The sequence below is a fragment of the Cibotium barometz genome, chromosome 17 (genome assembly GCF_041138505.1).
Source record: "Cibotium barometz isolate CiBa-2024 chromosome 17, ASM4113850v1, whole genome shotgun sequence".
In the NCBI taxonomy this organism is placed as follows: domain Eukaryota; kingdom Viridiplantae; phylum Streptophyta; class Polypodiopsida; order Cyatheales; family Cibotiaceae; genus Cibotium; species Cibotium barometz.
Window position 1 is genome coordinate 9,982,887 of NC_141062.1, and position 25,746 is coordinate 10,008,632.

The window sequence follows — 25,746 nt, forward strand, 5'->3', positions numbered from 1 at the left end:
CTTCTCTCTCTATTCTCTGAATTGGATGCTAAAGATTCTTACCACATAAAGCAAAAACAAAGGGTGAACTCCTTTTAGCTTCGGTCCAGCTTGACCTTGCACCAACAGTCGAGTTAGTCTCCACTCCCAGCTCCTTGCCGTCACTATCTGCACCGCTTAGAGAGCCCTCACATTCCTCCAACAGCCATCCATCACTTCAACGTTTTCTGCAGGGCTTGGACACCCCCCTACGCCCTTCCGTGGGTCTCCGTCAGGCTCCCCGAATGCCATTGAGCACGTCCCCCAAGGAAAAAATTCCCAGTCCCTACTTCATTGCAAAGGGATTGTATTATTATATGTGTATCAAAGTCCTTGCCAAAGTTATGAATATGCTGGCTTTTCATAGGCTAAATTTACTGGCGTTTGTGCTTGCTGCAGCATTTAGTTGGCAAGTAACTAATCAGGAGAATTGATTCATGAGTGATCATGCTATTGGCATATCTAGAGGCTTGTGCTAGTTCTAACGAAACATGTAGTTAGCTGTGCCTGACAAAGTCAAACACGTTCTTCCTCTTATAAATTGCTTCTATCAACTTATAAAGACATCACTTTTGTGTGTCTCCAGTCTATCACAAGTGTTCATGCTCATTTTTGTGCTGCAATAGTATCGTTACTATTCTGATGAAGCTTCTGTAAAGATGATTGTAAGGTGGGTAACTTCTATTTTATTATTTTTATGGGAAGTAAGGCTTCTGAAAGTAAAAAGACAGAGGAAGTCAGCGAGGACTTACCTTGGTGGACATTGGTGGCGTGGTCATTTGTTTTTATAACTTGCCGGGGAAAAATCAATCCCCAATTGCAACAAGTGTGTGCAGACTTACAACTCTAATGTGAAAAGAATTGGAGAGGAAGCTTCATGGGTGATGCCGGCTTTTTACAGGATTCTGTTCAACTCACACGCATCGGAAATGGGGGGAGAGAGAATCACTCTATAGACCTTGAGGTGGGTCCTGCAAGCGCCTCTGATCCTTCCAAAGATCCAGCAATGGCTCAATTTTTTGATGAGGTCTGTGGCTTTTCCTATTGTGTTATTTGTCAAAAGCACAAGGTATGTGCATGACATTTTCTTTCTTTGTGCTGCTTTAGTGTGCATTCTGTGTCAGTTTGGTTCTGAATCAGCATGAAAGACAAATTGAGTTTTGGATGCATGTGCAGGTTGCGGACATCAAAAGCTTGATGGCACAGATCAGGAAGAATCTGCAGAAGCTACAGGTTTTCTTTCTTTAGGTTGACTTTGTCTGGTGAATTATTGTGCTGTTTATTTAATGAAAGTAAAAAAATGAGTGCATCTGACTATGTATGAGTGGGTAGCAAAGCGTGTTTCAAAACTGCTAAGCCTTTTAAGGACAAATCGTATCCTGAAATCTTTGTGATGAAAATGGGTTTCAGCTTACTGAAACTGGTGTACTCACCTTGCTTGGTGGTTGGATCGGAAAAAAATGTCACAAGAAAGAAGAAGCGATGACAAATAAGTCTTTGTGCTTTAAAAGTGGTAACGAGAGCCCGATGACTTTGTTGTAAGGAAGGGGGATTAGATTAGTCCATACTATGCATAATGGAGTTGATAGTTATAAGGCTTGTGGGCTGACTACCACGAGTATATAACATGCACGTTCCTAAAAGGTGAATTTGGGCATGTTCCTGTATTCCTCTAGATATATAATTCAGCCGTATTAGTGGACATGCAGATTTCACATTGTGAAGTTTTCGTCCGAGTTGCGGCCAGTTGATATTGTGCTTATTCTCTCTATCTTTAGCGGTGCATTTGCCCTATCAACTACTTATTTGCTGTACTAATTCTTTCTATTTGCGACTTCCCTTAGTTCTAGGCTTCATTATGGTTGAGTTTGCCTTGCATCTCCGAAGGTTTGACAAAAACTCAGTACGAAGGGCTTTGTGTGAATGTGTGTGTGTGTGTGCGTGTGTGTGTGTGTGCGTGTGTGTGTGTGGAGTGCGTGTGTGAGAGCATATCTTGATATAGAGTTCTACACCCACTATTGGGCAGTGATGATGTTAGTGGGGATGTCCTAGTATCTAGTCCATACTATGCATAATGGAGTTGATAGTTATATAGTGAATTTGGGCATGTTCTTGGATTCATCTAGGTATATATATTGCTTGGCTATATCCTTTATAGTTGAGGTCAGTTATTATATTTTACTAGTCAGTACCCGGCCTTTGCTATGCAATTGTTTGGTGGGCTGTTTACAAAGCACACGATTTGTATTGGTTGCTTGCAGAGAACACAAAGGCAGTTGGTTTGTCAAGGTAGATATCACAGATAAAGTGAAGAATCTTGGGGATGATCATTCTGAATCAGCCTTGCTTGACAAGTATAGATCAGTATGCATGGCCGGGTACCTACAAACAAGGCAAACTTCAAGAGCACATATCAAGAGCCAAAACTAGTAAAAGCACAATCACACGAAACATGCCTTGAGTTATTCTACAGACACTAAGAGAGAAAGAGTCACTTGTGCGTGAAATTTAAAACACCTGACAATGTGCGAGCACTGATTTAAAGATGGCTAAAGAGCCAAGTACTGACTTGTGTGAGTGGGTGTAGTGCTCTTGTGCCCATGTGCTAGAGTTTTTATAATAGAGAGAAGAGTGCAGCGGAACAAACACATCACACACAATATCCCTGAATTGTATTATGTACAAAGAAAATGTCTAGATGGATCTTCGTAGAGTCTCCCTTTTGAGATTACGGCATGGGCTTCAAGGATTGCTTTGCGGGTGAGCCTCTTCCACATTTAGCAGCTTCTCCATGTTGGACAGCTACAACAAGAGAGAGAGAAGTGTGAATGTGTATAAGGTAGCAAATCATTCTCTGTATGAGAGCAAGCCTAAAGCTTTTCGGAAAGCTTCAAACTTCTCTCTAGACAAAGCCTTCGTAAATAGCTCAGCAACATTATCTTGTGTAGGGCAGTAATCTTTGACATAATCGTAGTGGATCTCAATGTGCTTGGTACGTGCATGAAATACGGGATTTCGTGTCACGGCCATAGCACTTTGGCTATCAGTGAGAATAGTAATGGGTGTTTGCTAACACTCACGAAGATCAGCCAATAATCTCCTCAACCATACACAATCTACCGTAGCAGTGAAGGTTGCCCTGTACTCAGCCTCGTAGGTAGATGTGGCAACATCGGGTTGCTTTTTACTCAAATGAGATATGCATGAAGTGCCAAGAAAAAACGATTCCCATGGTGGATTGCGTGGTATCATAATCACCAACCTAGTGTGAATCACTGTATGCGTAAAGCTACAAGCTGTCCCCTGTGGGGCCGGGATAGAACAAACCAGGAGCAAGGGTACCCTGTAGATAACGGAAAATGCGTTTCATTGATTGCCAATGCTTTGTGCCTATGCTGTGCATGAATTTGCTCAACAGAGACACTCGAAAAGCTATGCCAGGCCTCGTGTTACACAAGTAAATGAAGCATCCCACTGCCTGTAAATCTGACATATCAAATTTAGCTTTCAAGTCAGCCTTGAAATCTGAAATTTCTTCTGCACAAGTCCTTGTTATGAGCATGTCATCTACATACAAGATGACTATGAGAATATTGGCACCAGTTGTTTTTTTTTTGAGGGCGGGGGGGGGGGGAGAGAGAGAGAGAGAGAGAGAGAGAGTGTGTGTGTGTGTGTGAGAGAGAGAGAGAGAGAGAGAGAGAGAGAGAGAGAGAGAGAGAGTGTGTGTGTGTGTGTGTGAGAGAGAGAGAGAGAGAGAGAGAGAGAGAGAGAGAGAGAGAGAGAGAAATGAAAGAGGATGTATTAACGTCTACTAGAGGCCGAACTTGACCTATAAGACAAATCAATGTACAACTGTCAATGTCTTTTGGATGTCTAGAAAAAAAGGACAAAATGAACATGAAATAAACTATGAAAGTACTGAGCTAGTGGGGGGGTGTGATGGATGGAGCACTACTGCTAGAGGCTCAGTATGCAACCTATATGCGTAGGGAATACAAGAATGCAATGTAGATTTGTCTAGCTCCAACCAGTACCATAATGGGGGTGTAATATGTGATACATAGGCGATGGCGAGGCAAAAATACCTCGGAGCATGATCTCCGGGTGTGAGTGTAAGTGAGCTAGCCGCTCCTAGATATGGTGTTGATGTCGAGCCTGTATCTCTATGATCTCCCTCTAATGTAGTCTGGGAGTGTGGTAGCCTGGTGCTCTCTGTTGGGTATAAAGTCCCAGTTTCGCCTCCGGACCTTGATCATCACGTAGCTCTTTTCGAGAGCTTCGCGGCCATATATTTACTTGTACATTTGGCCCTCATTTGGGCCTTGTAAAGGCATTCTTTGTATTTGGTCCGCCGGGCGCCCGCCCATATAAGACCTAACCCTAACTTTACCCTTGTATCACTATAAATACGAGGTCTCCCTTGAGCCTCAATAAGACAATCAAGATATTCTTGAGCATTGTGTGAGTTCTCTCTCTCTCTCTCACTCTTCTCTATCTCCTCTGCACTTCCTTGGCTGCAAGCTCTTGTGTTTGAGTCATTCTCCTCCAACAATTGGTATCAGAGCTATGGAGGGAAGCTGTATGCAGAAGCTATGGAGTTAGAGGTGTCTTCCACCAATTGACTACGGGATCGTCTGCGTTTTTCGCGTCAAACACCTCCCTTCTATCATCAATCTGGTGCGTTTTTTTTTAGAGTGCTGCTCTTTTCTTTTTAACGCAGGAGCCTCTTTTGTGGTTTTTTTTTCTTCTTGCTCTTCCCCTCTCCTGCGTTTTCTGCTCCACCCCTGCTGCCCTTCTGCTGCGTTTTCCTCTCCCTTGCTGCCCCCTTTGCTGCGTTTCTGCTGCTGCGCTGCTGCAATCAGCAGCGTTTGCTGCCTTGTTCTCTCCTTGCTGTACGGCTGCCATCAGCAGCAGCCAACGCTGCTGCCAGCAGCCCCACGACCACCAGCAGCAGCTAGGGCTGCAGCCAGCAGCCCCACGACCACCAGCAGCAGCCAACGCTGCAGCCAGCAGCCCCAAGGCCACCAGCAAGCAGTCCGGGCTGCAGCCAGCAGCCCCACGGCCACTAGCAGCAGCCGACGTTGCCTCCAGCAGACAGGATCTACGAGCAAACCCCAAAAGACAGCAACATACTGCCCCTCGGGTTTACATCGACATCCGGTGATACTCTTCCGCCGTCTTCTTCACTTGAAGTTGTTTCATCAATCTACGAGCATCCTACTGTCAACCCATATCTGGTACATAACATCTTGCTATTGCTTACTTTCTGAAGTGTCAGTTAAGTCATGGCGTCTACAAGTGATCTTAAGGGTCTACTAGAGATTAAGAAGTTTGCAGGCACTGGGTTTGATCTTTGGAAGGTGAGGATTCAGAATATCCTCTATCTGCGGGAATGTGATACTGCACTTGAGCAGTTCAAACCCGCTGCTATGACAGATGATGAATGGGGAATCCTGAACAGAAAGGCCGTTGCCTATCTCCAGATGGCTGTTGCTGATGAGGTTCTTGTAGACCTCAAAGGGCTGACAACAGCCTATGCCGTCTGGGAGAAGCTGAGAAGCACCTATGAGATCACCACGCCAGTGAACCAGGTACATCTCATCAGGAAACTCATGAATATGCAACTTGATGATTCTAAGAATGCAGTAGAGCATATTACTGCTTTCACAGGGGTGCTTAATCAGATGCAGGATTCTGGATTGCCTGTTTTTGATGATAAGTTAAAAGCTATCTTTTTGCTCACTACTTTGCCTGACTCTTGGGAGACACTTGTGGTGTCACTTGAGGGGAGGGAGAAATAACCACACAAGTGGCTTGTAATGCCAAGTGGGCTCACCACCAGTATTTGTAAGAAATGGACCATGCCGCTAGATCCTAAGGAAGGCCTCCCGATGCTTCCTCATGCGATTTGTGCCACCCTGAAGTTACTCCCACTAACCTCTGAGGTTATGAATGATATCGAGCCAGATGCTCCGGATAGACTTCATTGACGGGGTGAGGCTGCCTTCGATGGCTTCACTGCATTGAGCTCTCGATATATGCCATGCGGCTATGCTATTGCAAATGTCCCATCTCTGGCTAGAACCTGGGGTCCAATGACCAATAGACGGAGCTGGAACTGGCACAATGGAAATAGAAAGGTGAGAGACCTGAACGGCTAGTCCCCCATTCCATAAAGAAAATGCGTAGGATCCTCTGCCAAACCTGTTGGGCCTTAGGACAATCCCAAAGACAGTGACAACGAACGTTGAGACTCTTGGTGGGGATAGCCACACCTATGACATAATGCAGGTTTGCTCCCAATGCCCAACTGTGATCGCTCCCTATAGGAGGCCTACAATCGGAAGAAAATATACACTCATTTAGAACACTTAACTAAAGTTAACAATGGAAACAACATTAGCAACATAAATACTGGAAATACCAAAAATACACATGACACCAGCATTGGGGCCGGAAAGGCCCCCCCCCCCCCCCCCCCCCCCCCCCCCCCCCCCCTCCCTCAATACATTTGTATTTCTTGGAGTATTTATATGTACAAGTGTCACGGGCCAAATAGGCCAGATTTCTCCACAGAGGGAGTGAATACAACTCAAACAAATTGGTTCAAGTCGATGAAGTTGTGTTGGTCGGAGAAGTCTCAAATCATAGGCACATTCCCACCTTCACTGGGTGCACACCTGCCTTTCACTGGTCTTCCGGGACCGTGCACGAACAGGCACGCCTGTACTAGCACAGGCAAAGTGGTACACCGCGGAGGGAATGTTCCTGGTTCTCCCAGATAAGCTTTGCTCCCAGATTCCTTAGTGTATCTAACCTTCACTGGCTCTCAGAAGCTCTGAGGGCGCGGTTAGCACCACCACACAGGGAAAAACTAAGTTTTCTGAGCATAAACATGCTTTGTTTATGCTCTGCACAAACTTAAAGGAATCCCTGAACTTAATTTAACAAATTTTAGATTTACACAAATAAGAAACATGAGGCACCTGGTACAGCAAGTACAATTCAGGTACAGTAGGTACAATTTGTAGTAGGTACAATCAGGTACATCACACGTGTGAAAGGTACAGTAGGTATTGTTCAGCAGGTACAATCAGGTACTTCACACGTGTGAAATGTACGGCAGGTACAGGGTACAGTAGGTACTATTCAGCAGGTACAGCACCAGATTTCAGCACATGGGCAGCAACAAGTAAGGTACAGCAGGTGGGTACAGCCAAGTACAGAACTGAATTCAGCACGTGGGAAAACCAGCAGCAGCAGGTACAGTGCAAGTACAACAGGCGGGCAGCAACTGGGAGGTGGGTACAGAACTGAACTCAGCCTTTGGAGAAAGAGGTGGGTACAGAACTGAACTCAGCCTTTGGAGAAAGAGGCGATGGAGAGAGAGCGCAGCCAGCAGGCGATGGAGAGAAAAAAAACAACTAGCCACACACGTGGGAAAAATTTCTAAAATGTCTCATGCAAAAGCTTTTCAAGCTTTTCCAAAGGTTATAAACCTTAATATCCATTTAATACTATGGGCACCCACACTAGAAAATGTCGAGTCCTTCTTTTAAATGTGTGTGAACACATTGGCTTATAAATATTAAGGTTGGCTATAACTTATAGATTTTTACATTTTGAAAAGGTAAAAATGGTAATACTTACCACCTGTTCACATGCCAGACCAATGTGTCAGCGAGTAGTACTCCACGGTACACTGGGGGTGTCCCCGCCCAGTGTACTGGCACGGCAAAACAGGCAAACACACGCAAACAAGTCATGCAAAAACAAATTTATGCATGCAAACATAAATGCATGTGCACATGTAATGGACGAAATCTCCCTTTCATGAAACTTGTACAAAAATTCCTGTCGGGCATAAAACTGGTGCGACAGAATTTAGAAATATAAATATATGTCCTGGTCTTCCTATGGAGTGACAGTCCCATAGGTAAGACGCCAGCCTGGCCATACACGGGTGGCACCAACAGGCTCCTCCATACAGCACGAAGCAAGTCACACACGGGTGGCACGAAACTGGTCCCCGTCCGTGTGACGCAGTACTGGTCACACACGGGTGGCACGAATCTGGCTCCCATCCATGTGACACCAAAAGACTGGCCCTTTCACATGGGACACCGGCCTGCTCCATCTGAACATGGCACAAATCTGGCCGCTCTATGGAGTGACAATTCCATAGAAGTGGCTCCAGAAATGGAGATGGACCAAATGGTGACATCCCCCTGGGCTTCTAAACAGTTGTTCGCAATTGAAAAGCCTCAAAATATGCCTGCAAAAGCTGAGGGTAGTCAGCAAAATAATCCTCATCTACCCACTTTCCATCAATTGGTAAATAATTTTTAAATTTCACAAGGTATATCCTGGAAAGCTTTCCATGTGGTAACTTTCTCTCCTTGTGAAATACAATCTGCTCTGGCTGAAGGATCTCCTCCAGCTCATCAACTTCTGGTGGATCTTCTGTGATAGGCTTCTTTGGATCTGGCTCCACATACTTCCGCAAAAGACTCACATGAAAAGCATTGTGAATCTTCCAATGGCTGGGTAAAGCAAGCCTGAAGGACACTTCATTGGTCTTGTCAACCACTTTGAAGGGTCCATAATATCGAGTAGAAAGCTTTGGATATGATCCCTCGTGTCCTAGCCTCTTCCGAAGCTTAGCTTTCTCAAATTTCAGCAATACCCAATCACCTTCCTTGACTTGCATGTCCCTGCTATGCTTGTCAGCAGCCCTCTTATGCTTGTCTTGTGACCTTGTAATGGCTGTCCACACTTGAGCAAGGCTACATCCAAGTCACGCACATACTCATCAGTTGCAAAAATCTCATCCTTTGTACAAAGGATGGGTGGCAAGACCACTCTGCCATAAATAATCTCAAACGGGGCCTTTCCCGTGGAGGCATGAACTGCGTTGCTGTAGCAAACTCTACAAGTGGAAGATACTTCTCCCATGCAATCTTTTGATGTGCCACATAACACTTCAACAAATCCAACACGGCTGAATTCGCAGTTTCACTTTGGCCATCTGTTTGGGGGTGATAAGCTAATGAAAACTCAAGCTTAGTGCCTATGTTATCAAATAAAGCCCTCCAAAAGAGGATCATAGTCCTAGGATCTCTATCCCCAATGATGGACTTTGGCATACCATGATGCTTGAATATGTGAGCAAGAAAAAGCTTCACCATATGATCAACTTTAATGGTTTTCTTGATAGGCAAGAAGTGAGCTTGCTTGATAAACCTGTCCACAATGGTCCAAATAGCATCATTCCCATGCTGGGATCTAGGCAAATCCATAATGAAGTCCATAGTAATGCTTTCCCATGGCTGGGACTCGCGAGGGAATAGGCAATGGCTGAAGCAAACCTGGAGGCTTTTGCCTATCAAATTTCACCTTTTGGCAAGTAATACATGCGCGTACATATGCCTCAATGTCTTTACGCATGCTTGGCCAAAAGAAATCTCTCTCAATCATGCGTGTAGTAGGCATGATACCTCTAAGGTGGAGCATGACATTCATCCAATACCTTTGGACGCATGTCCTTCACCACACATAGGCAATTATCCTTCATGAGGTGACCTCTTTGATCACATAAGAGGCATGCAAGTGACCAGCCATCAAATCAGTCCATATATGGCAAAAATGAGCATCCAAATGATACAAATCTCGCATGGCAGATAAGTCCCCATGAGAGGCCACTGAAACTGCAGCCACATAAGGCCTCCTGGACAATGCATCTGCTACTACATTCTTCTTTCCCGGAGTATGTACAATCTCAAAATGAAACATGGAAAGAGAGTTTGCCATTCTCATCAGCTTCTCCGAGAGCTTTGTCTGAGATGGAAAATATCTCAAGCTTTGATGATCTGTCTTGATTACAAATTCAGTCCCAAGAAGATAATGCTTCCATATCTTTAAGGCATGAATTAGTGCCAAGAGCTCTTTTTCATAGATGTCCATATGAAGCTCGACATCATGCGATCGACGGCTCTCATAAGCGACTGCATGACCCTCTTGGTTTAGGACAGTCCCTATACAATTTCCACATGCATCACATTCCACCGTGAATGGTTTTGCAAGTCAAGAACAATCAATACAGGTCCACCTATGATAGCATTCTTGAGTTGCAAAAAGGCATCTTGCTCCTTTGAAGTCCATTTAAAAGTGGATTTCTTCTTTGTGTGAGATTATGTAAAGGCGTGGCAATCATAGCAAAATGCCTTATAAAGCGCCTGTAGTATGAACATAACCCCATAACGCTACGTACCTCATGTACATTTTGCAACTCTGGCCAATTCCGAATGGTTTCAATCTTGGCAGGATCCATTCTTGCATCATCCTTGGATACAATCTGGCCCAAATAGTGTATCTCTGAAAGAAAGAACTCACTTTTCTTGGCATTAATGAAGAGTTTATGCTTCCGCAACTCTTCAAACACTGTAGCCAAATGAGTCCTATGCCTTGCTCATTCTTGGAGAAAACCAAGATGTCATCAAAGAATACACCTGTGAATTTTCGATGGGGTCGGAATATCCCATCCATCATACGATTGAATGTGGCTGGGGCATTGGTGAGACCAAAAGGCATCACCAAAAACTCATACAATCTAAAAGCTGTCATGAATGCAATTTTGTGGACATCCTCTGGCACCACTCGTATCTGGTGATAACCACTCGTCAAATCGATACGGCTGAAACAAGCAGAGCCATCAAGCTTATCCAAGATGTTATCAATGCATGGGATTGGAAATCGGTTTTTGATGGTGAGCTTATTTAGAGTCCTATAATCCACACACATGCGGAATGACCCATCTTTCTTTTGTACAAGAAGCATGGGAGAACAAAAAGGTGAGGAGCTTGGCTGAACCAAACCTTTCTCCAAAAGCTCATTAACCTGCTTCATAATCTCTTCTTGTTGTGCGGCACTCACACGATATGCGGGTTTGTTAGGTGGAGAACCACTCGGCACAAGATCTATGCGATGATCCTCGGGCCTTTGAGGAGGTAGTTCACCTGGCAATGCATCAACAAAACAATCTTTGTATGCATTAAGAAAATTCAGCCTATCCTAAGCCAAAACATCCACATTTTCATGACTTTGTTCAATGTTATCATGAATAAAAACCAAATACGCGGAAAAACTCTTTTTCATTGCCTTATTAATCTGGATGTGAGATACAACTGGAATAGAATCCCCTTCCTTGCCAGCATCAATAACATGCATGCGGCCTTTATGCATAAAGGAAATTATGTTTGTCTTGTACTTTTTGCGGGGCTCAAGCCTATGATGCCATGGCTTGCCAAGCAATACATCACATCCATTAAGAGGTGCAACCAAGAAATGCTCATGATCAAGATAACCCTGAATATGTATGTGCAACTTCCCAATAAGTGGGGTAACCTGCACCTCTTTACCAACAAAGGCAGCTTCTGCTTCAATTTGAGGCCCCATGTCCTCAACCTCAATGCCCAAGGCGGCTGCCATGTGGGTAGAGATGAAGTTATCTGTTGCACAATCATTAAACATAAGTAAAGCGGGTTGATCCTTGATTTGGCCCCATGCTTTGCATACCATCCTCTCTTTACCATCATGCTTCGTGTTTCCCTGCACATCGGAAACGGCATGCACATTTGTCTTTGGTTGCTTGTCCTCATGCTTTTGTTTGCGGTTGGGATAGTAGCAAGTTAGCTATTTATGGCATAGTTATCACTATACAAGTGAGAGCTTGGGTTATTTTTTTATTTTTATTTTTTTCAATTGGCCTTTGGCCCAAGTTCCTCCCATAGTTACCAAAGTTCACTGTTTGTAGACAACCGCCCATATTTGCTTATTTATCCACCCGTAGGCGATGCCGCCAAGGAAGCACCAAGGGGGTTTTTGAACCCAAGACCTCTTGGTCCTAGACAAACACCTTCACCACTTGAGCTATCACCTTGGCGAGAGCTTGGGTTATTATGAGACAGTTGTGCGGATGCACCACTGAAGGTCTAGTTTGGACTAGGAAAGCAGACATGCTTATGCCACGGACATGGCAAGTACGTAGGTTGGCGTGTGGAAGGCCTACGAGGCAGGTCTCGGTGGTATGGGATGCCGGAGTTAGACACGGGCCTATGAGATTGTGTAGGAAGCCCTAGCCTTGGCTCAGAGTAGATTGGTGGATGTCGGTTGCATTATGGGGGTGAGCTCGCTTGCTACCTCATGATTTGGTTTAGGATTAACCTTGGTTTTCAGTTGTGTTTGGAAAAGATGTTTGGGAAGGACTTATCGGGTTATTGTGTGAACACACTTAGTTGGACATTATTATTAGGGTTGGTAGCCAACTCACCAACTATAAATAAGAGTCTAGGCCTTATCCATATTCATTCATTGATCAATCAGTTTTCATTTAGTCATTGAGAACTCAGGGGAGTAGTGCCACCATTGAGCATCTCTATTCAGCTATTCAGCATTGTATATACTTCCTGTTAGTAATGCATGGTATATTAGGTCATCTCTCGTTACTGTGTATTGAGCATGAAGAAGAAGAAGTTTGTTGTGCATGGGGTCAAGTCTCTGTTTAGGTGCTAATCTCCATCAATCAATCATAAACACGCTTCCCAAGAACCTATGTTACATGTCATTTGTCTACAACTTCTCACCCAAGTCCTAGCATCCCATACCATGAAGACCAACCTTGTATGAGTTAGGCTTGAGCATCATTAGTGCCACTAACTGGTAGTAGCCTAACCTCATCTGGTAGTAGCCTAACTTCATCATATAAGCCAAACTAGTTATGTCACATGGGGACACAACTGTGCTGGTAGATATACCCTACTAGTTCTTGGGTTGGGGCTTTGTGGCTCTTTGGGGATTTTTTGCTTCTGCATTCCTGATTAAGGCAACAAGTTTCCTTCAAAGGTGTGGTTAAGCCCTACTACACAACATGAAACGGATTTTCTCCACATCTTGTAGGATTACATATTTTATGGCGTGGTGAGTTGCACATTTTCATCCTAGGAGTCTTACCCTGAAATGCATTGATGTTGAGGAGTTTTGGAAAAGAGATTATTGAATGTTCTTTCAATCAAAGGTAGTAGGTACCAGCTTCAACTTGTGCAATATCTGTTTTGAATTTTCTCTCAATGTATGTATCTATTTCTTTGAAAGATCTTTTAAAGAAGTGACGAGTTAAAGAATTTGAGCATTATTACATCTTCATTTTTTTTTCTTTAGATAACATGTACTTTGGGTTGTTGCAACTCATGTGAGCCAACTGTTTTCTATTTTTATTTTTTTTGGTTGATGCCTACAGGAAGCTCACGAGGAGTCCAAGTCTGTGACAAGAGCAGCGGCTATGAAAGGTATAATGAGGAAGATGGTGTAAGAATATACTTCAATAAAAGATATTTCCAAGCAAACAATCTACAATAAGAGTAGTTAGAGGTTCAGACATACAGGGCATGAAAGGTAGTCATAATGTGGAAATCTGGTGAATTTCTGTGTACAAATAGTCAATAGCAGGATCTGTTAACCTAAAGGTCTGCCTTTTGTTGTGGTCCTTCTACTTGATGTTCTGAAATGCTTTTGTCAGCCTTAAAGCAGCGCATGGAGGCTGATGTAGATGAAGTGAGCAATATGGCAAAGAACATCAAGGAAAAACTGGAGGCACTGGATAGTGCGGTAGGTTTTTTGAATATGCTGCTTTTGCTTGGCTATCTACATTTGATCCACGTATTAAAAAGTTAAAGTGCAATTACTGTAATTTGAATCTTAATGTAATTCTGTGATGAGCTAGGATGCATGTGATCTTAACCTAAATGCGATTTTAGCCCTTTGGTGTAAATTTGGGTGTTTAACTTCTAAATACTTATGGAGCCATTGAGGCATTCCATGGACATGATGTAACATTTTGGTCTCATAGGTCATTTTGGCCTTTTGAAGATGTTAATACAACTTTTTTTCTTCTTTCTTTCTTTCTCTCTCTCGTGTATGCTTGCTCCCCCCTATTTTACTCCATGCTCAGTACTTATGGTTAGGAAGAAAAACATTGTATTAAAAAAACATATCTCGCATTCCTGCTTTGGGTTCTTTTGGTTTCCGTACCGTACTACAATAGTTTTACTTCTAGCTTCTGTAATAGGATACAACGTATAGTGTATACAAGAGAGCACTCACAAGAAGTACAAAAACATATCCTCCACTCCTGCTATGGGTCTCTCTGGTTTCTGTACAATAGTTTTACGGATAGAGAAGAATACTGTATCACTGAAGTGATACAATAGATGGAAAATCCCACACTTGTGTGCACCTGTGAAACTGTGAAAAGAGTTTTGATGGCTGATTCGGAATTGCTAAGATTGAGTTTGTATGGTAGTAGAAGCTAGGGGGTAAACTCACTCTGATCATGATGAACTGCGTAGAGATGGAGCTAGCCGTGTATCTTGTATACGTGGGGAGCGGCCAAGACGAGAGTTTCTTTTAAAATGGAAAGGACATCCCTTTACATATGCAACTTGGGAAACAGAGTTTCAGCTTCGTAAGTGTTATCCTCAGTTTTGTCATTGAGGACGATGATTCCTAAAAGGGGGAAAGAATGATTGAACTCTCAAAAGACAATAGATTCATGATTCATGCATCAAAAAGATTCGTATATATTACATGCCATCATCATCATAAAGATTCACTCAGAGTCTCAGACTCCAGAGTCTGAACTATCGGATCTACCACTAGCAGCCTCACTCGAGTCATCAGACTCGTCACTACTAGGAGAAGGCTCCTCACTAGATTCTAAATGAAAATCCCCATCTGAGATGAGATTGCCATTATCATCATGCTCGGGGCTCCGAGCATCTACATCCTCAAGGGCTCCGTCCTGACCAAGTGATGCATCCTCATCTGCAGCATAAGTAGAAGAGCTAGCAGAGCCCCGTCTCGCCGATATGTTTGGATGGGTGGTTGAGCTCCTCCCTGTCTAATATGGCAGCCTCGACAAGAGTCCCTCCTGATGCACGATGAAGGTTGGGTGGCAGTGGCAACGAGAACCTGACGTTCTAGTTAGTCTGGGGTAGGGAGGCAGCGAGGCAGCTCTCCAGAAGAAAACGCAACCTGTAGATGAAAAACGCAACCCACCTCCTCTAGGAAGAAACAGATATAGGTGTTGTCCAGCAAATCCCTAGTCCCGAACCCGCTCTGGCAATGACAAAGTGCCAAACAATGAAAGAGAACTGAAGTTCACAAATACAAGATGCACAGGAATTGAAGGAAGATCATATACACCAAAAGGTGGTTACAAAGCTGGAGTAGGCAGCACGAGGCACACCGTAGGTGCAGCCAAGATCCTAGAATATCCAGAAAATGAGATGATGCAACTGAGGGCAAAGCCCATGATTCAAGCTCATGTGTGGGTCACTTGGGTTGCGAATTATTGAGTTTCTTACTCTCAAAAGCCACTGGTCGGTCTTCTTGGCTCAACACAGCTCCTATGGCAATGCTACTAGCATTTGTCTCAACGACAAAAGGCAATGATGGATCGATGATCTTCAACACAGGTGTAGTTGCAACTGCTTGCTTTAATTTATCAAAACTTTGTTGTTGAATGTCAATCCAAACATAAACAATGGTAACTTGCAACACGTCAGTCACAATGGTGCTAGGAACCAGATAATCTTAAGAAAGATCTAAGCACCGTAATGTCCTATGGAACAGGCCAAGCCAAGTTTACTGCTACTTTCTTCGGATCCATCTTTACGCCTAGCGACAATATAATGTATCCCAAATATGTAACTTTCTCTTGACATAGGGAAAAATTCTTTTGTTTATTGGCATGTTCTTAAATTCATCTAGGTATATCTTTTGTTTATTGGCATACAACACATTTCCCTGAGCACCCCAAATACTGTAACCAAGTGTGGTTCATGCTCCAGTAAAGATTTACTATAAACCGAAATATCATCAATAAAATCCACCAGAAATTTACCCATGAATGGCCTAAAGACATCATTCATTAACATCATAAATGGGACTGGCACATTATTATTATTTTCTTTCGGAGAAGAGACTTCTATTAAGTATGAAAAAATATACAAAAGGGAGATTTCAAACCAAACAAACCAAACTAGGCGGAGATCTCAACCAATCGGGTGTCTTGTGTTGCCAATGAGGTTCCGTATGAGTAATAGACCATGATCCCACTCTCATAAACTGGCCGTGCTTTCTCTCTATGAACCTCGAAGATCCCTAGATTCTAGCCCAGGTTGCCATAAGGGTATGGATAATATCACTCCAAATCCTGCAAAGGCACTGTGTGTCTAAGACAATAGTGCCCTCTATGGCCTCAGTGCATCTAGCCTTCCAGATGTTCTAGGCTGTAATACTAGCAATAATCTCCTATGCACTGTCCAATCTCTATGTCGGCGAGGCGTATCCTGAATTTGGTAAATCATGAAGGCGACCCCACTGAGTAACTCCTCGCCTGATCAAAATGACGTGACTCTTGTTGTCCCCCTCACCCTCATACCTAAGTTGGGGAGCCGATTGAGTCAACCAAATGATAGCACCAAAAGATATGTAGGCATCCTTACTAATCCTGCCAAATAGGTGTGCTATCATGGCCCAAATCCTCTATGCCTCCCTGCATTTCCATAGGCAGTGATAAACTATCTTTGAAGCTGCTGCACATCTCGGGCAAGTTAGGCTAACACCAACAACCGATCTCCACTGGTTGGTGGGCAATCCATCATGTAGTGAAATCCAAAAGAATGAGGAGATTTGTGCCGCGACTAGTAAGAGTGCCACAGCCTCCACCAGAAACTCCTCTAAATGTCAGAGGTAATACCATAGGACTCCCAATGAGGTCTAAGGGTAGGGACTCTCTGAATCTGTCCCATGACAAGCTGCCTGGCATTCCTCAATAGAAAGGCAAATTTTTCATCGGATTGGTGGCACCCATCCATTCCCACTCATCGGGATCCCAAGGCAAATGTCTGATAGGGCATCCACCAAACAGCCAAAGGCAAGAAGCATATGTGATCATCTCGGAAGGGGGGGGGGTGTCAATATAAAAGTGCTTCCCTGCTCTGACAACAACTCTCACGGGCCGAACCATCGGGCCCTCAACCATATCCTGCATCACACATTTCTCCAAGTGCCACCCATCGTGAACAGAAAAGAAAAATGGTACCTCACCCTTCCCTGGCGGCCCTTCCCTGGCGAGGGGAAACTCATAATTTGCAGAGGAACCCCGGTGCCTGAAAAAACCCCAAACCACAAGTGAGGAGATCCATCCAGAAAAGCCCATGTAACCCAATGATTGCGTATGGCTGTATCAATTTGAATAATCCTCCGACTAGCTCCCCTCAAAGCAATCTGAGATACATCTTCGTCTCTAATACGAATCTGATGATATCCACTTTTTAAATCTATCTTACTGAAGATTTTAGCTCCACCTAGAGTGTCTATCAAATCATCGATCCTTGGCATTGGATATCGATGTTTATAGTTCATTTAAGGCTCTAATCGATACACATTCGATAAGAACCATCTTTCTTCTTACCTAGCTGCAAGTTTTTTCCATGTGTGAACACACTTATGTGTGTTGGGCACCTTGCCCTAGGTGTACTCATTGTACTTTGTACCTCATCATTATTATTGAGAACGTTTCCAGCAGCTCTCTCTCTCTCATGTTTCCTTGTTCAAGCTCTCTGCGTGTGTGTGTGTTTGTGTACAGGCAAGCTCTCCCAACCCCAACATTGGTATCAAAGCAGGTTAGGGTTTCCTCTGGCTGCCCTCTGCTCCTGCTTCAACCTATTGTACGCCACTCACCCTCTTCAGCTCTCGTAAGCGCCGTCAAGAGAAGCTCCCGACTTGCGCTCCCTTGCAGCTGCACCTGCACCGCCCGATTGTACCATCGTTTTGCTGCCCTCTGCTGCCGACTCTACCTGTCCTACACCGCCCTGCGCCACCTGTACCTGTTGCTAGACTGTGGGCCGCCGCCTATACCTGTTGCCGACCTTTACCTTCCGCCCAATGCACGCTCAATAATTTGTAACTGTTTTTTTTTTGCATTTTTTTTTCAAAATTCAGAAATTGCTAGAAAATTAGCAAATTAATTGCATTAATTTTGGGGCTTTTCACCATTGAGCCTGCAATTGCAACATTGGCACACATTGGCATTGATTTCAGCAAATTTGGTGCGTCATTGCACTAGAAATTTGGGGATTTTGTAGAAATTGAGACTATTTACAAGTCTATTATAGATATTTGTAGGCATTTTGGGTGATACAGGCACATTCACTTGACCTTGGGGAATTTCCCCCAATTTTTCAGTTGTCTCATCATTGGGTTACTGTGCATATTTTTTGCATTCTAGTTGATGTGGTTTATGCTTATGTATTGAGCAAACACAGTGGTACATTTGAATCATATTGCAGTTGACGCCTTGATTGAGTCACACTACCTATTTGTACGCATTTGTGACAGCCATGTCTGGGAATACTAGTGATTTGTTTGGTATGCTTTGCATTGATGATAGGTTGGATGGCACCAACTATCCTATGTGGGCATATATGATGGCTAGTTGATATTGTGTGTATTCTTTCTATCTTTAGCGGTGCATTTGCCCTATCAACTACTTATTTGCTGAACTAATTCTTTATTTTTGCTACTTCCCTTAGTGCTAGGCTTCATTATGGCTGAGTCTGCCCTACATCTCTGGAGGTTTGAGAGAAACTCAGTATAAAGGACTTTGTGTGAATATATGCTCTTGTGTGTGTGTGTGTGTGTGTGTGTGTGTGTGGAGTGCGTGTGTGAGAGCATATCTTGATACAAAGTTTTACACCCACTATTGGGCTGTGATGACGTTAGTGGGGATGTCGTAGTATCTAGTCCATACTATGCATAATGGAGTTGATAGTTATATAGTCTTGTGGGTTGACTACCATGAGTATATAACATGCACGTTCGGAAAAGGTGAATTTGGGCATGTTCCTGGATTCATCTAGGTATATAATTCAGCCGTATAAACGGACATGCAGATTTCACATTGTGAATTTTTCGTCCGATTTGCGGCCAGTTGATATTGTGTTTATTGTTTCTATTTTTTTGCGGTGCATTTGCCCTATCAACTACTTATTTGCTGTACTAATCTTTCTATTTGCTACTTCCCTTAGTGCTAGGCTTCATTATGGCTGAGTCTGCCCTGCATCTCCGGAGGTTTGACAGAAACCCAGTATGAAGGCCTTTGTGTGAATATATGCTCTTATGTGTGTGTGTTGAGAGCATATTTTGATACAGAGTTCTACACCCACTATTGGGCACTGATGACGTTAGTGGGGATGTCGTAGTATCTAGTCCATACTATGCATAATGGAGTTGATAGTTATATAGTCTTGTGGGTTGACTACCATGAGTATATAACATGCATGTTCCGAAAAGGGGAATTTGGGCATGTTCTTGGATTCATCTAGGTGTATAATTCAGCCGTATTAGCGGACATGCAGATTTCACATTGTGAATTTTTCGTCCGAGTTGCGGCCAGTTGATATTGTGTTTATTCTTTCTATCTTTAGCGGTGCATTTTTCCTATCAACTACTTATTTGCTGTACTAATTCTTTCTATTTGCTACTTCCCTTAGTGCTAGGCTTCATTATGTTTGGGTCTGCCCTGCATCTCCGGAGGTTTGACAGAAACTCAGTATGAAGGCCTTTGTGTGAATATATGCTCTTATGTGTGTGTGTGAGAGCATATCTTGATACAGAGTTCTACCCCCACTATTGGGCACTGATGACGTTAGTGGGGATGTCATAGTATCTAGTCTATACTATGCGTAATGGAGTTGATAGTTATATAGTCTTGTGGGTTGACTACCATGAGTATATAACATGCACGTTCCGAAAAGGTGAATTTGGGCATGTTCCTGGATTCATCTAGGTATACAATTCAGCTGTATAAGCAGACATGCAGATTTCACATTGTGAAGTTTTCGTCCGAGTTGCGGCCAGTTGATATTGTGTTTATTCTTTCTATCTTTAGTAGTGCATTTGCCCTATCAACTACTTATTTGCTGTACTAATTCTTTCTATTTGGTACTTCCCTTAGTGCTATGCTTCATTATGACTGAGTCTGCCTTGCTTCTCCAGAGGTTTAACAGTAACTCAGTATCAAGGCCTTTGTGTGAATATATGCTCTTATGTGTGTGTGTGTGTGTGTGTGTGGAGTGCGTGTGTGAGAGCATATCTTGATAGAGAGTTCTACACCCACAATTGGGCACTGATGACGTTAGTGGGGATGTCGTAGTATCTAGTCCATATTATGCATAATGGAGTTGATAGTTATATAGTCTTGTGGGTTGACTACCATAAGTATATAACATGCACGTTCCGAAAAGGTGAATTTGGGCATGTTCGTGGATTCATCTAGGTATATATATATATGATGAAACATGTACTAGTTACAAAGAATTTGTGGGTCTATGTATCAAGGGCTGATGTTAGGCCTATTGTTCCTGCATGAGCAGCAAGTACTTCAAGCACTATTGATGTAGGTGATGATGTATCTTCAGGTGGTGCTACATCTTCTGCACCTTTGCCACCCACTCCAGAACATCTAAGATGGCATGCCAAGGATGCTCAAGCATATGCTTTGATTGCCCTTTCATGCAAAAGGCAGGTTATACCGCACATTTGTTCATGCACTTCTGCCAACGGTGCATGGGATGTACTTGCTTCTTTGTATGTGGTTCACAATGAGGCTCGTGTTGCCTATCTTCGCAAGAAGATTGAGCCTGAGCATATGGATGAGGGTGATTCAATGGACAAGTTCCTTACCCGCATCAAGGCTTTGCGAGAGCAGCTTATCAACATTGATGTGGTCATTCCAAATGGTTCACTTTAATCTACAGTGCTTCAAGGTTTGCCAGAATCCTATCAGGGTTTTGCTACTACTCTTCGTCTACTCATGAAGGGTAATCCAAACTTGTATACCTTTGATGAGTTGGTGACTCTCTTTTTGCAAGAAGAGCAATCTCATCCTAACAGGACTACTATGCTTTCTGCTGATCGGGCATTTGCTGCCTTTGATCAAAACAAAGATAAATCTGGGGCTTCATCTAGTGGTAAGCCTAAGGGAAAACCACTTGCTCATTTAGATTCTACCTCGTCTAAAGAGGGTGAAACCAAGGAAAAGAAGAGATGCAACTATTGCAGAAAACCTGGCCATCTCATTGAGGAATGCAGGAAGCGCATTGAGAGTGAAAAGAAAAAGAAGCAGCAAGGTTTGGCTGCTATAGTGGACACTAAAGAAGAGGCTATGTCACAAATCCCTATATTCTAGGGACATGCGGATGCGTGTCAGGCCTAGAAACATGCGGATGCATGTATGTATTATACCTGGGCATGTGTATGGATCATATGAGTGAATGCATATGAGTCCAAGGACATGGCAGGACATTTGTGGACTTTCGGGCGGTGCCCGTGTGGATTCCGGCCATGCACACATGGTGTGTTATGATGGCAGGCGGAATATTTTCAAGTACAAGAATGATGATAGGTGGTTCTCCAAGTTTACATGTGCACAATGCATAAATGATGCATGCCATAACTTTATTTTACTTTGTGTGACATTGTCTTGCTGCCTGGACAATGCTTGTTATTTTGGCTTGTGAAGTCCGAGGGACCGGGGACGCCCGGGCACCTTGTGGACACGTGTGTGCACTCCTGCTTGGGCCTAAAACTGTGGGCTTATGGGTTTTGCAGGTGGTAAGTGCGTCCACACTCAATTTACAGCTTATTTCTTTTACTACTAAAGTTTATTGGTTTGCAGGTCCACACTCATTAATAAGTGGCCGGACAACTTATAATGCGTTCGCATTTGGTTGGACCAAAATTAATGAAGTCCGGACAGCTTATGGCCATTTCCCATTTGGTTGGACCTAAACTTATACAAACAGGACAAATGGAGCACTATGGGCTGGACACCTACCTGGACACCTTATGGGGACACTTGTCAGCCTGTATGTGTACCCACCAAGCACCATAGGTGGCACTGGAGAAAGGCGCCTCCTTCAAGAGACCATTTGGGCTGTTTTATTCATAATTCAACACATTGGAGAGCTGATTGAAGCTTTGGGAGTTGCTACAGGGCTGGTTGCTTGCTTCCCGGACTCACACAAGCTTGGATAATGATCCCCACACTCTTCTTAAGGGCTGGTTGGTAAATTTCAGACCTGTATTTTCTGGTTATTGCGAGTTTTGGGCTGGTTACAGGTGTCCAAAGTCAACTTGGACAATACAGGACAGCTCTAGGGACCTCCACAGGGCTGTAGGACCCTTTACAGGTGGATTTCTCGCGATGGAAAGTTGCTGTTTTGGACTGGTTATTGCATAAAACAGGCTGGACAGCAATGGAATATGTGAGCATGGATGTGTCTCAAGGATTCCTGGTGTAACAGGTGTTTAGGTCAAGCATTGGGAACACTTGCTCGCGGAGAACACAGGTTTCTGGATCAGTTTCTCGCGTGGAAACAGGGCCTAAAGATCCATTTACATCCTGTGCAGGGCGGAGTACCTGTGAGGATTGTGATACTCTTGTGCAGGGCGGATGTACCTGTGAAGAGGCTTGTGCAGGGCGGATGTACCTGTGTGTAGGGCGGATGTACCTACAGATTCTCTTGTTTGAGATGTATTCATACATGATGTATTTGGAAGAATCAGGTGCAGGCTGGTGGTGAATCCCCAGGCACCCATAATCTTGTACTTTGCAGACTCTTTTGGTAATATAACCTAAAGGGGGGGGGTCAGCCTATCATCGGCCCCTTTATGTGGTGTACTGTCATTTTCAGCTTTGTGGTTGTAATGCTCAATTGTTAAGTGCTCAGAATCTTGTTCACATTTATACGATTCCAATACACGCGTCCGCCTCCCGTCACATTGGTATCAGAGCTCAGTTTTTCCCCTCATTGGAACACGGTCTGAGGCTTGGAATCATAAGTGGTGACCTGATTTGAGTATCATGGACAGCCACATTTCTGACAGTGTGGAGAACACACAGGACCGTGAATTTCATGGTACAAGGGATGCAAGAGATGCTGCAGGCAATGATGTCTATGGAGATGCAGGTACTCATGACACTATGCATTCTGATTTGGAATCTTTGAGGCGTCAAGTGCGACGCTATAGGGCTGAAACCGAAGAGCTTAGGTCATTGAAAAATGACCCGGATGTACAAAGGGTGTTGGCTGCGAAGGCAAAGGCTTCGGTCCATGAAGTCACTTTTGAAGCAATTGCAAAGGAAATGGATGTTGAGAAACCCCGAGAGCTTGCACTTGCATACCTAATGGTTAAGGGTGATGTATACACTGAAGCAGATGGTAGTTTGGCTTTCAAGAAGCCACCCCTCATGGCTGCCCATGGTGATGCACATGATGCACTACAAGCAGAAAGAGCACAACAAGTGCCAAATGCTGAAAGGACAAGAGTCCCTGGTGCTAGGCTTGATGCAGGTCAAGAGAAGAGTAAGGATGAGGGATCCTCTACTCATTCCCGCTTTGCTCCAAGAAGACATGTCCGTTCTCGTGTTGAGCTTTCCACTCATTTGGAGAGTGTGACTCAAGAGAGAATGAAGAGGGATCGTGAATCTTCATCGCGGCATCATCATCATGCAGATGAACAGGATGTACATAGGGATGCATATAGAAGGAAGAAGCCTCGAGAGTTCAAGTCCGGTGACAAGGATGTAAAGTTTGAAAACTTTCAGGGACGGATGGACTCTACCAAAGCACTTGCTTTCATTAGACAGTTTGAGATAGCTTTTTGCAATGAAGACTTTTCGGAAAAGTCTATGCTCAGGCATGTGGGAATGCATCTCAAGGATACGGCAAGTGATTGGTGGCTTGCAAAAAAACTTGATGGAAGTGCTGCCCCAACTTGGTCTTCTTTCAAAATTCAGTTTTATGATCAATTCTTACCACCAAACTTTGCAAAGGATGTACGCAAGGAGTGGGATTGGCTGTCCCAAGATGAGGGAGAGTCCGTTGCTTCATACATAGCAAAGTTTTGGAAAGTCCTTCTCAAGGTTACTCCCTTCATGAAGATTGGAGAGGACGAGAAGAAGAGAAAGTTTGAATCGGGGCTCCATCACATCATTCAACAAAGCTTGGGAGTGTACCCAAATAAGACCATACAAGAGCTTATACACTCAGCCATGATTGCGGAGAACTTGCACATAAAAGCACCCACAAATAAGCCATTTGCAGGTCAAAACAAGAGCAAATTCAGGGCTGGTTATGACCAGAAAAAGGGTGGACAGCCACCTAAGAATGCTCCCAAAGATGGCCGAGATGCAAAGGATGACTCCGAAAAGAAGCCGGGGGGTAAACGCCACAATTTTGGGCTCTCAAAACAGCAATTGGAAGAGTACAGGAAGGCTGGAAAATGCTTTAAGTGTGGCAGTAAAGATCATATATATCCTAAATGCCCACAGAATCCTAAGAATGCTGAGCCTAATGTGCAAAAGCCTCTTGTGAATGTTGTACCCGATGTGCAGGGTAATACAGGGCATGAGCCCAAGAGTAGAGTCATATGCAAGGCTTGGGGCAAATTGAAGGATCAGCCCGCTTTGTTTCTTTTTGATGATGCTTCCACAGATAACTTTATATCCGTACAGATGGCTGCCGCCATAGGTCTCAATGTGGAAGACATGGGAATGCAAATGAATGCAGATGCCGCCTTTGAGGGCAAACAGGTTGATGTAACTCCGGTCATTGGTAAGCTCCGTGTACATATACAGGACTACCTCGACTATGAGAGCTTTTTAGTGGCTCCTCTTACAGGTTGTGATGTTTTGTTGGGGATGCCTTGGCATCACCGTTTAGAGCCTGTTAAGGCTTACAAAGAGAAGAAAATCAGTTTTATACATAGAGGCCGTGAGCACTCTATAGATGCTGGTACTACTGGAAGTACCATACCTCTTGTAAGCCATGTACAAATTAATAAGGCAATAAAGAAATCAGCTTGTTCTTACTTGGTTTTTGTACGTGATACCATTGAACATTCTAGTGTTGATGTTAGTACATTAGATCAAGACAAGCTTAACTTTTTGAATGAGTTCAAAGATTGTTTTGCAAATGCTTTGCCAGCAAGGTTGCCACCAGAGAGGCCGGAAGATCATTGCATAGATCTAATTCCCGGTAGCTCTCCACCTAATAGGCCACCATACAGGGTGAGTGCTAGTCAACAAGAAGAGATTATGGCACAGGTGAATGAACTTTTGGAAAAGGGTTTGATTCGGCCTAGTTCCTCGCCATATTGCTCGCCGGTACTTCTTGTTCAAAAGAAGGATGGTACTTACAGGATGTGTGTTGATTACCGTGCCCTCAATAAGATAACCATCAAGAATCGGTTTCCCATTCCGCTCATTGATGACATCTTGGACAAGCTTGAAGGTTCGGCATGTTTCAGCCGAATAGACCTCAAGAGTGGGTATCATCAAGTGAGAGTGGCACCTCAAGATGTACACAAGACTGCATTTAGGACAGCCTTTGGTCTTTATGAGTTTTTGGTGGTGCCTTTTGGTCTTACAAATGCACCCGCTACCTTCAACAGGATGATGGACAGGGTGTTCAGAAAGCATAGAAAGTTCACAGGTATATTCTTTGATGACATTATTGTATTCTCAAAGAATAAAGCCCAACATCGTGAGCACCTGGCTATTGTGTTTAAAGAGCTTAAGGAAAATCAGCTCTACATAAATGC

At 43.7% G+C, this 25,746-nt stretch overlaps 1 protein-coding gene across 1 annotated transcript in view; it reads left to right on the forward strand.

The window, feature by feature from the left end:
• Nucleotides 1–25,746, forward strand: part of LOC147629657 (syntaxin-132-like) — a 68,751-nt gene that overhangs the window by 31,042 nt on the left and 11,963 nt on the right. The window contains exons 2-5 of the mRNA XM_086811159.1: nucleotides 920–1,045; nucleotides 1,195–1,251; nucleotides 13,313–13,361; nucleotides 13,592–13,680. Of these exons, the coding sequence (XP_086667285.1) occupies nucleotides 920–1,045; nucleotides 1,195–1,251; nucleotides 13,313–13,361; nucleotides 13,592–13,680 (321 nt within the window). The remainder of the gene's footprint in view (nucleotides 1–919; nucleotides 1,046–1,194; nucleotides 1,252–13,312; nucleotides 13,362–13,591; nucleotides 13,681–25,746) is intronic.